The sequence below is a fragment of the Mirounga leonina genome, unplaced genomic scaffold (assembly GCF_011800145.1).
Source record: "Mirounga leonina isolate KUSES-001 unplaced genomic scaffold, KU_Mleo_1.0 Mir_101664, whole genome shotgun sequence".
In the NCBI taxonomy this organism is placed as follows: Eukaryota; Metazoa; Chordata; class Mammalia; order Carnivora; family Phocidae; genus Mirounga; species Mirounga leonina.
Genome location: NW_023270175.1, coordinates 5,562,643 through 5,577,807, shown reverse-complemented (window position 1 = coordinate 5,577,807; position 15,165 = coordinate 5,562,643). Strand labels below are relative to the sequence as shown.

Below are 15,165 nucleotides of genomic sequence, written 5' to 3'. Positions count from 1 at the left end.
CTGGCACAAAAACAGACACATAGATCAATGGAACAGAATAGAGAGCCCAGAAATGGACCCTCAACTCTATGGTCAACTAATCTTCGACAAAGCAGGAAAGAATGTCCAATGGAACAAAGACAGTCTCTTCAACAAATGGTGTTGGGAAAATTGGATAGACACATGCAGAAGAATGAAACTGGACCACTTCCTTACACCACACACAAAAATAGACTCCAAATGGTTGAAAGACCTCAATGTGAGACAGGAGTCCATCAAAATCCTAAAGGAGAACACAGGCAACAACCTCTTTGACCTCAGCCGAAGCAACTTCTTCCTAGAAACATCGCCAAAGGCAAGGGAAGCAAGGGCAAAAATGAACTATTGGGACTTCATCAAGATAAAAAGCTTTTGCAAAGCAAAGGAAACAGTCAACAAAACCAAAAGACAACCGACAGAATGGGAGAAGATATTTGCAAATGACATATCAGATAAAGGGCTAGTATCCAAAATCTATAAAGAACTCATCAAACTCAACACCCAAAGAACAAAGAATCCAATTAAGAAATGGGCAGAAGACATGAACAGACATTTTTCCAAAGAAGACATCCAAATGGCCAACAGACACATGAAAAAGTGCTCAATATCGCTCGGCATCAGGGAAATCCAAATCAAAACCTCAATGAGATACCACCTCACACCAGTCAGAATGGCTAAAATTAACAAGTCAGGAAACGACAGATGTTGGCGGGGATGCGGAGAAAGGGGAACCCTCCTACACTGTTGGTGGGAATGCAAACTGGTGCAGCCACTCTGGAAAACTGTATGGAGGTTCCTCAAAAAGTTGAAAATAGAGCTACCATATGATCCAGCAATTGCACTACTGGGTATTTACCCCAAAGATACAAAAGTAGGGATCCGAAGGGGTACGTGCACCCCGATGTTTATAGCAGCAATGTCCACAATAGCCAAACTGTGGAAAGAGCCAAGATGTCCATCGACAGATGAATGGATAAAGAAGATGTGGTATATATATACAATGGAATATTATGCAGCCATCAAAAGGAATGAGATCTTGCCATTTGCAACGACGTGGATGGAACTGGAGGGTATTATGTTGAGTGAAATAAGTCAAACAGAGAAAGACATGTATCATATGATCTCACTGATATGAGGAATTCTTAATCGCAGGAAACAAACTGAGTGTTGTTGGAGTGGGGGGTGGGATGGGAGGGATGGGGGGACTGGGTGATAGACAATGGGGAGTGTATGTGCTCTGGTAAACGCTGTGAATTGTGCAAGACTGTTGAATCTCAGATCTGTACCTCTGAAACAAAAAATAAAATATATGATAAAAAAAAAAAAAAAAGAAGAAGAAGAAGAAGGTAGCGGGAGGGGAAGAATGAAGTGGGGGAAATCGGAGGGGTAGACGAACCATGAGAGATGATGGACTCTGAAAAACAAACAGGGTTCTATAGGGGAGGGGGGTGGGAGGGTGGGTTAGCCTGGTGGTGGGTATTTAGGAGGGCACATTCTGCATGGAGCACTGGGTGTTGTGCACAAACAATGAATCATGGAACACTTCATCTAAAACTAATGTTGTAATGTAAGGGGATTAACATAAGAATAAAAAAAAAAATTAAAAAAAAAAAAAAAAAAAAAAAAAAAAAAAAAAAAAAAAAAAAAAAGAGAGCATGATAACATTAAAATGTGAATATAAGCAGTTGTTGAAAGTGTGGCATGAATGAGATCTCCAGTAGTCCTGAAGTGTAGATCAAGGATTCTTGATCTCAATATTATTGGCATTTGGGGCCAGATAATTCTTCACTGATAGTAATAGAGGAGGCTGTCTTGTGCACTGTGGGATGTTTAGCAGTCTACCTGGTTTCTACCTACAAGAAGCTAGTAGCAACCTACCCCTAGCTGTAACAACCAAAAACGTTGCCACACATTGCTGCATGATCCCTGGGGTAGAAATAGCCCCCGGTCAAGAACCATTGGTATAGATGCAAAAGAATAAACTATCGTAGATTAGACCTTTGTGGTATAGCAAGAGGTAGGGATGGGGTTGGAAGGGAAGGTGGGTCTAAAGTATCGAGACAGAAAGTAAGAGTGATTTAAGGAACCATGTTAGGAGAACATAGAATTAAAAAAAAAAAGCAAGGGAAGGGAAGCTTTGACAAGTTTTTGAAAATTGACCTTTGGTAAGAAAACTTGAATGGATAGAATGATTTCCCCTATTCACTGAATATCTGGAGGGAATTTGGTTTAAATGATGGATTTACTTGGCTTCTTGTGGAGGTGCATGGGTACTCATCTCTAGACCTGAGCCACCACCTTGGCTTTAGAAACTTTTCAAGTGAACTTTCACTTCCATGAATACTGAAGACACAGAAAAACAAATCATCTAGGATCCTATGGAGAGTACACACGTTATATGTTCTGTCTTTTACATGTACATACACACAAACTGAGGCACAACTTCTATTTTGTTTTTACCTCCAAGAATGTGCCCATACAGAATTCTAGGATTTCATTTTGCCTCCTATCTTAGTTATTGGTCAGCGTTGGAGGTGAAAAGGGGAAGAGCAGATCCATAAAATACCTGTGAATTGAAAGACTATCAGAGACCATCTGAGACTATCTAGCCTATGTAGCTTTTTTTTTTAACTTCTTAAAACCTACTGGTCAGTGGTCCTCTCCTAAGAGGGAGAATGCCACACCCAAAGGCAATGAGGCGTGAAATGCCATGGGGTCCTCAGGAACCTTAAATTATTTAACCATGCTGAAGAGTTAAGTATGAAAGATGATGGAGTGAGGTAATATAGTATAAATGTAGTAATCTTTTTTGGAAATTAAATTTTACGCAGAACCCTAATATATAAAACACATAAAAGAGAAGCCATCTGATACAACGTACCCACCATAGTGGCCTCTGAAGCACTCCACAGAACAGTTTGAAAATCACTCCAGGGTCTGGCATTTTATCTACAAAGGACCAGATAGTAAATAGTTTCAGCTTTGTAGACCATAGGCCTGCTCAGCTCTGCCAATCTAGCCAGAAGGCATCTATAACCAGTATATACGTGGATGGGGATGAATGGATTTGGCCTGCTGCTGACCAGTTTGCTTGGCTGACTCCTAAAACCCTCCTCATTTTTTTTTTTTTTTTTTTGACAGACAGCGAGAGAGGGAACACAAGCAGAGGGATTGGGAGAGGGAGAAGCAGGCCTCCTGCTGAGCAGAGAGCCTGATGCGGGGCTCAATCCCAGGACCCTGGGATCATGACCTGAGCCGAAGGCAGACGCTTAACGACTGAGCCACCCAGGCGCCCCAACCCTCCTCATTTTTAACAAATGGGGACTCTGAGGCCGAAAACAGGGAAGCAAATTACCATCAGTAGCAGAGCTAGGGCTAGAATCCAAGTCTCCTGGTTACCACTTTGTTCCTTTACCTTTCATTTGTTGTCAAGTAGAAATATCTGATGGTGTGCGTGCGTGCATGTGGTGGGGAATGAGCTCTGCCTATGGCTCTTTTCAACAGTACCGTTGACCATAAGTAAAGTATTTATTTCTCATAAAGTGGAGGTGCCCCCAAAATCAGGTCATTTGGAGAAAAGATGGTGTCCTTGCAGCAACTTAGTGCTTGCTTTTAATTGTACCTCCAATGAATGGCCTTGTCCTATAAAGATATCTGAAGCTCTGTCATATGAAGTGTTTGAGGCTTAGTTTTTTTTTTGGGGGGGAGCAAAGGGAGAGAGAGAGAATCTTAATCAGGCTCAGCGCCCAGTGTGGAGCCCAACATGGGGCTCAATCTCACGACCATGAGATCATGACCCCAGCTAAAATCAACAGTCAGATGCTTAACTGACTGAGCCACCCAACTGCCCCAAGGCTTAGTTTTATACGTCTTCCTAGGGGAAAATGGCTGTATTTTTAATGTCTTTAAGTTTTTTTATCTTTAAGTATAGTTGACATATAATATTAGTTGGAGGTGTACAACACAGTGATTCAACAATTATGTACATGATAAAATGCTCACCATGATAAGTGTATTACAATATTATTGGCTACATTCTTTATGCCGTGCTTTTCATCCCCATGACTTATTTATTTTATAACTGGAAGTTTGTACCTCTTAATCCCCTTCACCCATTTTGCCCATTCCCCCACTCCTCTCCCCTTTGGCAACCGCCAGTTTGTTCTCTGTATTTATCAATCTGTTTCTCTCTTTGTTGTTATTTGTCTGTTTGGTTTGTCTTAATTAGACACTAATGTGATAATGAGAGATTGAAATAATGAAAACCATATCAAGGCTATCTGGCATGAATGTTCCAAGTTGAAAGGATTAGAGCATGTGTGATTTGGCATTAACTTTTTCTTTAAAAAAAAGAACAGTACTTTTTGTCCTGGGTGGTCTACTAAGCACTTCATGTGTTATCTCATTTGATTTTTATAGAGATATATCACATCATCATCTCCATGTTGTTGATGAATGAATAAATGGAAGCTCAGAGAGATTGTGTCTTACCTAAGGTTGCATAACTAGTGAGTGGGAGAACCAGGATTTGAACTCAGTCTGAGGCCAAAGCTCATAACCATAACCACTTTAGTATGTGGCCTCTCTCTTTACCTAAGAAGGAACCACTGACATTTCTGATGACATTGGAAGGCGAAGCTGGGGACCCAGAATGTCCTCATTACCAATCTAACATTTGAGGAGCTTAGCACAGGAGATAAGTATACAGAGGCGAGTCAGAAAAGAAAAGGGGATTTATCATGAGGAAGGTAAAAGTGAAGCATATAATGATAGTAGAGGAATTAATAAACCATATAGACCTTTGGTCCTTTCTAAATATAGATGAGATCTAGGGGCATCTGGGTGGCTCAGTCAGTTGAGCATCCGACTCTTGATTTTGGCTCAGGTCATGATCTCAGGGTCATTAGATCGAGCCCTGTGTCGGGCTCCTCGCTGGGCATGGATCCTGCTTAACATTCTCTTTCTCCCTCTGCCCCTTCTCCTCCCTCTCTGAAAGAAAGAAAGAGAGAGAGAGAAAGAAAGAAAGAAAGAGAGAGAGAGAGAGAGAGAAGAAAGGAAGGAAGGAAGGAAGGAAGGAAGGAAGGAAGGAAGGAAGGAAGGAAGGAAGGAAGGAAGGAAGGAAGATGAGCTCTAGAAAACAGAGTACATAACAGAATATAGCTGACCTGTTGATTTCATCTATAGGGTCTCACATTGGTAACATCCTCGAGTTGTCCTTTTCTGTCATAAGTTATCTAGGAATTAAGCATTTACTAGGTGACCCTGGCATTTATGGGTGGGCTATCCTCATTCTTCTTATAAAAGACGTAGGAGGAGAATTATGCCAGCAGCAGTGGTCCTGGTACCTTATGTATAATCATCCCGGTGACAAAGCATAATTGGACTTCTCTCGGCCTGTTTTGTGGATGTTGTCTGACCTGCATGCCTATCTTCAGCCAACTCAGAAAAGTTCCTGGGCCTTTGTTGCTTTTCCCTTCCAGAGGGTTGGCTCAGTGACTCCTGCTGCTGGAGATGCTTTTGCTAAGATGTTAAGGTTTCCTTTCTCAAGAAAGGGAGGACATGGAGATATCCACCTAGCCCTGGACTGCTGCTTTTTCAGTTCTCTGTGCTTACACCAGAGTACTTTACCATCAAGGCAAGAACTGCATGCTCACTTTAATTGCCTTTAAGTATAACTGCTGTAAGCCTGAGTAATTATAGTTAACATCCTCTGCATTAACATTGCACTGCTCCCTTAGGATTTTCAGAGTGATTCACAAATAAATGCATTCACCTTTAAATAGCTCATGAGGATTATAGAACCTAAAAGGTGAAGATAGAGAATATTCCCTGCTCTCCAGTTATTCAAAGCTTAGCAAATAGGAAGGCAAAGACATCCATGGCCTAACAGTCTTCATTGCCCTAGTCAGTGTTGTTACAAATAGTCACCCATCCCAGGAAAGAAAAGTGTAAGCTTACTGAGAGAAAGAGAATGGTGATTATGGTTGGTTTTATTTCCTAGGGAAAGGTCGAGTAGATAAAAACATGTAGACTTCCAACTCACCTCAACCGGTTTACAAGGCTAAATTGAACTAGGTCTTGGAATGAAAAAGTATAGGCAAAAAAATTTTTAAGTTTTCTTTTCTCAGTCACCTAGGCAAAGCATACCACAGGTCTGGTGGGAAAATATAAGATAGGTTTTCTGCAACCTAGATAAAGTTTAGCAATTCTGATTTGGGGAGAAGACAGATATAAGACAAGGACAGTTCAGCACAGGCTTTTGCTGTCTGACTGGACCTTCTAGACAGCAGTGATTTGGACTCATTACCATTAAGAAGTTACCTGGTTTCTGCAATGGGGGAGTCGCGGGTTGGTCCTGCTGGCTTGTTCCCAGCTAAATGGGGGTGAGCAAGACGGGAACATTGGGTAACGTCTAACGTTGCAACTCTCTGCCTAGGTAGCTCAAGGGCTTGGGAATTTGTTGAAAAGTTAGAGTTGAGCTGAATTCTTCAATTTCCTTTTGACAAGGTTATCAATAATATTTTGATTTGGATCTTAATAGTGAAAGTATCCCTAACCTCAGCTTCCATGAAGATGATAGTGACAGATGTGACTGGCTTGGAGGAACTTGAGAAAGAGTCCATGGGTTGATTTTATTAGCAAGAGGCACCCCACAAATATGATGAAAAGCAGAACCTCTTTGTTGACTAACAAACTGGGAAGGCTGCATTTAACCCTGTCTTAAGTGTTGGGGCGGTGTACGCCTTCTGTAAAGAGCCCCGAGATCCTCCTCATTCCTCCATTCCAGGGGAGCGAGGATTTAGCTTATGAATTACAAGGATACAAATAACTCAGTTTCTTAGTCCCAACCTGCTTCCCCCTTTGCTTTTAGTTATGGCTCATTGGCTTGGAAAGAGGAAGAATCGTGTTTGACTCATTTTGTCTTAGATTCGACTCATTAGTTCGAGTCTTTAGATATCTTTAAAGGTCCCAGAATAAAGTTGAGAGATTATGGCCCACTGTTACCCACTCAGGCTCATGACTGAGGCAGAAATTGCAAATAACCTGTGTTTTTTAAATAAATATCTAGTGGGACAGTGCTAGTCAGTGAGGAGATTAAAAACTCTAAAACCATTGTATGGTAGCTTCACTTTTGAGAAGCAGAAACTGTCCAAGAGAGCAGCGATGCCCATATTGGGTAATTACAAGTACCACGGGCTTCAAAAAGACAATTCTGGCTTCCTTGTACCTTCAGCACCCATTCTCTGTCGCTTGGAGAGGAGACACCTATATGGTGGTGGGGGGGGGCGGTTTCCTTCCATACCAAATTAAGGTTTTCTCCCTGGAGAGCCCCCATTTTATTTTTTTTAGAATTTCTCTACTCTAATGACCAAAATAAGATATCACTGCCCCCAGAGTATTCCAGTTTAGAGTGAAGAAGAGCAGAGGTGAGGACCTTCCCATCAGGATTATTGTTTTAATAATTTTAAAAGCTTGCCATCTAAGACAGACTCCACTGATGGAAATAGGTCTGGGGAAGACAGAGAGGTGGGGAAAGAAGCAAAAATAAAAGGGAGCTCCTGGGGCGCCTGGGTGGCTCAGTTGGTTGGGCGACTGCCTTCGGCTCAGGTCATGATCCTGGAGTCCCTGGATCGAGTCCCGCATCGGGCTCCCTGCTCAGCGAGGAGCCTGCTTCTCCCTCTGACCCTCCCCCCTCTCATGTACTCTCTCTCATTCTCACTCTCTCAAATAAATAAATAAATCTTTAAAAAAATAATAAAATAAAAGGGAGCTCTTAATTCCTCTTCCTTGTCACATTCTCTGTACGCTAAATACAAGACAGCATACCACTCATCACGAAGGACCTTCTTGCCATTCATTCTTTTTTTTTTTTTTTTGGAGCTGGACAGAAAGAGATCTAAACACAAGGCTGGATTTGGGGGCTGCATAACTGACCCCGTTGTTCTCTTTTGTTCCATCTTGCAACTCTCCCACCCTGGAATTTCAGCTGAAAAAGAAGCAGGTGTATGTGGATAAGGTGGAGAAGATGCAGCAAGCCCTCGTACAGCTCCAGGCAGCATGTGAAAAACGCGAGCAGTTGGAACATCGTCTCCGGACACGGCTAGAGAGGGAACTGGAGTCCCTCAGGATTCAGCAGGTATGGAGAACTTAAGAAAATGAGATCGTTCCTGGTTTGGTTATGCTTCATTTGGTGTCTGACGTGAAGACAAAAACCGCACTTTGGCTCATCTTTTCGGTCTTCCGTCCCACCCGACCTTACTTCCAGACTGCCTCCTCATGGTAAAGATGAAGTCGGCTTCCTTAGCTTCCTGTCCCAGCAAAATCCTTAATGCCTATTATCCCTTGCCTTTTATCTTCAGATGAGCAGTAGACCCTGTAAGAAGTGAAGATGCTGTGCAAATAGACTCTTAGACATTTTAGAATTGGATGTGGTCTTTAGAATCATCTGACCATGCCTGTCCTCATTTTTATGTATTTATTTATTTGTTTAAAAAGATTTTATTTATCTATTTGACAGAGAGAGCACAAGCAGGGGGAGCAGCAGGCAGAGGGAGAGGGAGAAGCAGACTCCCACTGAGCAGGGAGCCTGATGTGGGGCTCGATCCCAGGACCCTGGGATCATGACCTGATCCGAAGGTAGCCACTTAACCGACAGAGCCACCCAGGCACCCCGTACCCCTCCTCATTTTTAGATGGGAGAAAATCAAGACTCAGAAAAGGTTGCATGACTCACTTAAGGCTACACAACAAGTTAGGGGCAAGGTAGGGCCCAAATCCTAGATTTTTAATGTCCCTTTCTGTTGTGTACCATGCTGGCAGGCAGGGATAGCGATTTTTTTTTTCAGCCACCGATCCGCTTTCTGAGCAGCATGACCATTGGATATGACAAGCTTCTTTCCTGATCAAAGGAGTCTCCTATTCAAGCCCAAAGTTGAGAGTCCCGGGCCTTAGGAGGAAATCTGAATTTCCTTTGCTTCTGAATCAGAATCCAAACTGAAGTGGCTGGGGCAGTAATCCTCTCCAAGAATGGGGGGCTCTTCGAACGGGACTCGGCCACCACGCTTCTTGCACTAACCTGAGGGGTCTCCCTCATCTCCCCAACCAGCGCCAGGGCAACTCTCAGCCCACCAACGTTTCTGAATACAATGCCACGGCGTTGATGGAGCTCCTCCGTGAGAAGGAGGAGAGGATCCTGGCCCTGGAAGCCGATATGACTAAGTGGGAGCAGAAGTATTTGGAGGAGAACGTGATGAGACATTTCGCTCTAGATGCTGCCGCGACCGTAGCTGCTCAGAGGTAAGGAGCTGGCGGCCAGAGTCACTGCTTGAAGGGCCCAGGGGTAGGGGGAGGGGCGCGGGGGGGGGGGGGCAAAACAGAAAGGTGACTGATGAAAAGATTTTTCAGTGTTTTTTCTTGTTTTTCCTGTAATGCTCTTCCCCGCCCCCGCCTCCCCAATTTCTGCTTAAATGTGTTTTCTTTCATCTGGTGAAGCAGGGACTGTGAGGGCAGAGGGTCAAGAATTTGAAAATTAATGTTGACTTATGAACTTACTGGAATCCTAGCTCGGCTTTCCTCGGGAGCCAGAAACATTGCAGGTGGGATCAACCGAACGTTCGCGCACCTCTTTTCACCAGAGCCACGGCTTCTTGCAGCCACGTGTCTAGCTTTCTTTGTTGAGCCCCGGGACTGGAGTGGAGGCCTCGCCAGAGAAATGCCACTCAGAAATTAAATGTCACTCAGGAGTGGTGCCGCCATTTGATAGCTCTGGCTCACCCCAGGTATGCCACATTCTCTGCGGCCATGAGTGCATCACATGGAAACGGTCACATTCCATTTGGTCAGGGAGAGAAAGTGGCAGGAGGATTTTTTTTTTTTTTTTTTTTTTTGCCTCCTTGCCCCTTTCATGTGAAAACATTAAACATTGGTCTTTGGAGGAAACTGTGCTCTTACCTTGTCTGGCTGTCTTGCCCCTTTCATGTTTGCTTGTTGGAGAGATGGACAGAGCCTGGGTCTGCAGTTGGGTATCTGAGAGAGGCCATAGAGTCTCTACGCAGAAAGTTATTAAGAACCACGGTGCTGTTTTTAATGTTCTCCTAAACATGGTAAGCTGGAGGAATCTGGAAACGCTTGCCAGAGTGCAGGCTGGGATGTGTGTGCTGTGCGGAGGGGGTGGCGAATACATTTTATCTGTGATTCCTTCTCATGCCAAATCAGAGGGAAGGCAGTGCTGAAGAGCTGGGCTGGTGGTTTGAAAACCTACTCCCAGTTCTCCAGGAAGACATCTTACGTTTCTCTAACACACTCCGCCCATCTCCAGGTATCCTCTATAAACCTTAAATGGATCGGAATCGCCTCTGCCCCAATTTTGAGGTCCTCATGGGCTTAAGCTGACCTGTCTTTGTTTTCTGCAAACGGTGTGCTCAGTACATGCCAGGGCGGTAGCAGAGTGTGCGGAAGCCCCAGCTGCTCTCGAAGATGGTCAGGAAGTTTGTAGGCAGATTAGAAGCACAATTAAGCGTCATTTTGGCTGCTACCTCCCAAGAGAAACACCTGTGGCCTGTGCTTATTTCACAAAGGTTATTCAGGCAACCCTAAATCTGTAAAGGAGATGCAGGACGATTTCTATTCTCATTGCACAGAAACCGAGACAGATACCGCTCGTGAAGGTGTGCCGTGTGAGAAAATGGTGGACAGCCAAGGTTCTCGGTGCTGGGACGTTCGACGCTAAAACGAACTCCAGAATAGACTTCAGGTCAGGAAAGGCAGGAAAGCTAGAATGTTGTCCCCGGGGTCCTTGTATAAAGAAACGACCCCCTCTTCCTTCCTCCCTGGAAAGTTTTGAGTATTGGGGGAAAACCCCTTTCAGACAGATTTCTTTCCAGCATCTGTTGCCTTCCGTAAGGTAGATTTAAGTCAAATTCTTTTAAATCACCAGGTAGAAAGTTTCCATGGAATCACTGTTTTTAGTAAAATGTGCATGCTTATCATTTCATATGATAAAAAGCAGCGAGTTTCCACCTAGTAGAAATACCTTATGTTAGTTCCTCAGGCAAGCATCGTGTATCGGGACTGTATACTTTTTGCATGCCTATTAATCCAGCCCACAGGAGAAATTGAGAGATTGTGTTCAAATTCCTGCAAAGTGAGAAAATTGGACTAGGCAATTCCTCTAGAACCTTCTATTTCCAGGACTATACTATTTTTTTCAAAGACAATGCCTCTTATGCTTGGCCACAGAGACTAGTTTCCTTTTCCTCCTTCCTCAGTGAGATTTCAAATTTGGAAGGGAGCATTCAGAAAACTTTCTTTCAGAACCTGTGAGCTTTTCCACCTTCCCTTCCAACATCTCTTGCCATTCCTTTTCTGTCCATTCTGTCTCCTCTCAGCCCTAAAACTTTGACCAAGGTTCTGCTCTTTGCCCCCTTCTGTGGTAAAAGCTTTACATTGTTTTCTTTCTAAATAATTTTTAAGTGCCTAGGGTATTGGCTGAAGATAGAATGTGCTCAACATGTATTTGAGTAAGGAAGGAGAGAAAGAAGTAAAAAGGAAGGAAGGAGAAAAGAAGAAGTGAAAGAGAGGGAAATGATTGCTAACTCTATAACAAAATCCCTAAATCTAGTGCCACATTTTAATGACCTGCTTGGTTCCTGTGTATTCCGCTAGTATCTCAAACTTTAATATATTCTCAGTGTAATATCTCATAGGGAGATAACAGGTTGCACATTTAGGAGATGTTGCTTGGGTGGTATCAATGGTAGTTGTAGAATCTTTTCAATTAAGGTATTATTTACATACCAAGAAAACGCCTAGTTCAAGTGTATGGGTTGATGCATGTTGGCAGGTGTATACAATAATGGAGCCGCCACCACAGTCAAGATAGAGGACACATTCTAAAGTGCTCTTGTGCCCCTTCAACTTGATCCCTTCCTCCCCCACCTGGCCCCAGACAACAGTTCATCTGTTTTTTGGTCATTATAGTTTTGCCTTTTCTAGAATGTTGTATAAAAGGACTCATATAGTGTATACTCTTTTTTTTTTTTTTTATGTATTTGACAGAGAGAGACACAGCAAGAGAGGGAACACAAGCAGGGGGAATGGGAGAGGGAGAAGCAGGCTTCCTGCTGAGCAGGGAGCCCGATGCGGGGTTCCATCCCAGGACCCTGGGATCATGACCTGAGCCGAAGGCAGACGCTTAATGACTGAGCCATCCAGGTGCCCCTAGTGTATACTCTTTATGTTTGATTTCCTTCACCTGGCATCATTATTTTGAGATTTGTACAAGCTGATGCATGTATCAGTATTTTATTTCTTTTCGCTGCTGAGTAGTGTTCCATAGTTTGGGTCATACCACAGGTGCTTATCCATTCACTTGATGATGGATATTTGGATTGTTTCCCTTTTTTGGCCATTGTGAATAATAAAATACAGATTTGAATATAATAACAGACAACTGTCTTTTCTCAGGTGAGAAAACCTATTAGGTGATCAATTTTTACCCCTGTTAGCACTTGAATTCTACGAAGCACCCCTTGTCAAAGGGAAAGTGGTCAATGCAAGAAATCACATGTAGTCTTTTCTTTTTTTTTTTTTTAAGATTTTATTTATTTATTTGAGAGAGAGTGAGAGAGAGCACAAGAGGGGGTAGGGTCAGAGGGAGAAGCAGACTCCCCAGGGAGCAGGAAGCCCGATGTGGGACTCGATCGCGGGACTCGGGGATCATGACCTGAGCCGAAGGCAGTCGCTTAACCAACTGAGCCACCCAGGTGCCCACATGTAGTCTTTTCTATATAAGGTACTCTGCTAAGTACTTTACAATTATTGCTTATCCTCACAATAATTCTTTGAGATAAGTATTATTATCTATTGTACAGATGAGGAAACTGAAGCAAAGACAGGTTAAATAATTTGTCCAAGATCACACACAGTTACTAAAAAGAAGAACTGGGATTGAAAATGACATTTTGACACTTCCACCACTATCCTCTGCTGCTTCCCAGATAAGATGATTTCTTTTTTTTTTTCTTTTTTTTTTTTTTTTAAGATTTTATTTATTTGACAGAGAGAGACAGCGAGAGCAGGAACACAAGCAGGGGGAGTGGGAGAGGGAGAAGCAGGCTTCCCAGCGAGCAAGGAGCCCAATGAGGGGCTCGATCCCAGGACTCCGGGACCATGACCTGAGCCGAAGGCAGACACTTAACAACTGAGCCACCCAGGCGCCCCAGATACGATGATTTCAAGATGGTGTAATAGGGATTATGAACTGTTCAAGAGGTACTATTTGAGGCTTATTATTTAGTCTCTTAAAAATACTATAAATAGGGGCGCCTGGGTGGCTCAGTTGGTTAAGCCATTGCCTTCAGCTCAGGTCATGATCCTGGAGTCCCAGGATCGAGTCCCACATCGGGCTCCCTGCTCCGCGGGGAGTCTGCTTCTCCCTCTGACCCTCCCCTCTCTCATGCTTTCTCTCTCTCTCAAATAAATAATTTTTTTTAAAAAATACTATAAATAATTACAATAATATGGCCCAGATTACAACTCCATGTTGTTGTGCTCCTAGAGATTCTCTAGATGCTTAATATAGATGAGGGAAATTATTACCGAGTAGTTCATCCTAGAAGAACGGATTTGTCAATGCAGATTGAAGTTCACAAATGGTGAATATATTTCTGAATAGCAGCAAAAGGATATAAAAAGGTAACAAACCCGATCAGCCATGCCATTTACAAGTTTGCATTTCCCTTCTTCAAATGTGCAATGTTTTGCTTTTATTTTGGGTGATGTAAATCTGGGAAAGAAGGAAGGAAGGGGAAAGCAGAGGTTAGAAGCTGCTCACACACATTATACATGCCTACCTGTTCCTCCTCGGTAGGCTTTCCTCAGTTTCCGTCCTCAGCTGTCTCTTCGTTCTACCTTCTGTCTTAGTTATCTTGTTCTCTGTTACAGCTTCAAATAGTAAGTCTGACATCCCTTAGATTAAAGTTAGACTTGTCAACAATTTGGATATTGTCATATGTCTATTCATAAGACATGTTAACTCTGATGTAACTAAAATGAAGACCCATTATAATGCTTTCCCAAAGATCTCTCCTTACTTTCCTAGCACAGAAAATGAGTGGTGTGCCATCTTTTCTAGTCATTTGACTTAGAAACAACAAAGTTCTCATGCATTCTTCCCTCTCTCCAACAGCCACATTTAAACAGTCTCCAAGTTGCCTCCTATGGCCTGTTCCATTCCCCTTGCTGTTGCATTGGTTCATGATTTCAGTATCTCTGGCTGGGATTATTACAATAACCATTCTGACTGCTTTGCCCAAGTCCATTGTATTTCGGCCAGAGATAATGCTGTCTTTCTAAAGCACAGCTTGGATCATTTCACTCCCTTCAAAAAGCTCTAATGATTTTCAGTGCCTATTGGAATAAAATTCAGACTTGCTTCTGTAATAATTAATTATTTACCTGTCTTTTTTTTTTTTTTTTTTTTGTGCCTCGCCTTGCAAGTCTCCTGCCATCAGGGACTAGTCTTATGCATGTCTAGCCACTTTTTAGCATCGCAGTAACTTCAAACACAGTGCTCCACTCACGGTCGAGTTCACATATTAAATAAACAAACAGATGCTACCGATAGGAAAAGATGGATTTGAAGTTTAAAAGTTTAAAACACTAGATGTTTTAATGAGGAAATCAGGGGTGACATTCGAGAAAGCAGTGTAAGCAGTGTGATGGGGATAACTTCATCGGACAAAGGAAGGAGAGAGATGACCAGAGGGGGAGAGTCGCCAGAAACTCCTTTACTTAAGAATTTAGATGTAGGATGTCAAATTCAGGGATCTACATTTTGGAGTACACAGGTGGTGTTTTCAAGCCAGCAGCTCACTCCAGATGTGCCTAAGGGTCATCTCGGAATATTGGAAGTTAGGTCAGGTTGCTCCTTCCAACACTGTGCTTGCTTGCTTTTGCCTGAGCCATTGGCTTAGTAGCCCCAGTCTTCTAGAAGGAAGATTGATGTTGAAGGCCGTCCTGGCAGCTCTGTAGGAATTCACTAAGCACCCCACATTTTCAGTCTCCATTCCTTAGGAGCTCACAGTGTCCATGTCAATTAGCTGGCAGGGCTCTGAGTCCCCGAAATGATCTTTTATGCAACGAAAG

The 15,165-nt window shown here is 43.0% G+C and overlaps 1 protein-coding gene across 4 annotated transcripts in view; it reads left to right on the top strand.

Annotated features, from left to right (window-relative positions):
- AMOT (angiomotin) overlaps positions 1 to 15,165 on the top strand; it is a 71,322-nt gene that overhangs the window by 46,982 nt on the left and 9,175 nt on the right. For all 4 annotated transcript variants that reach the window (XM_035007405.1, XM_035007387.1, XM_035007397.1 and 1 more), the window contains 2 exons: positions 8,006 to 8,155; positions 9,125 to 9,315. In XM_035007405.1, coding sequence (XP_034863296.1) covers positions 8,006 to 8,155; positions 9,125 to 9,315 — 341 coding nt within the window. The remainder of the gene's footprint in view (positions 1 to 8,005; positions 8,156 to 9,124; positions 9,316 to 15,165) is intronic.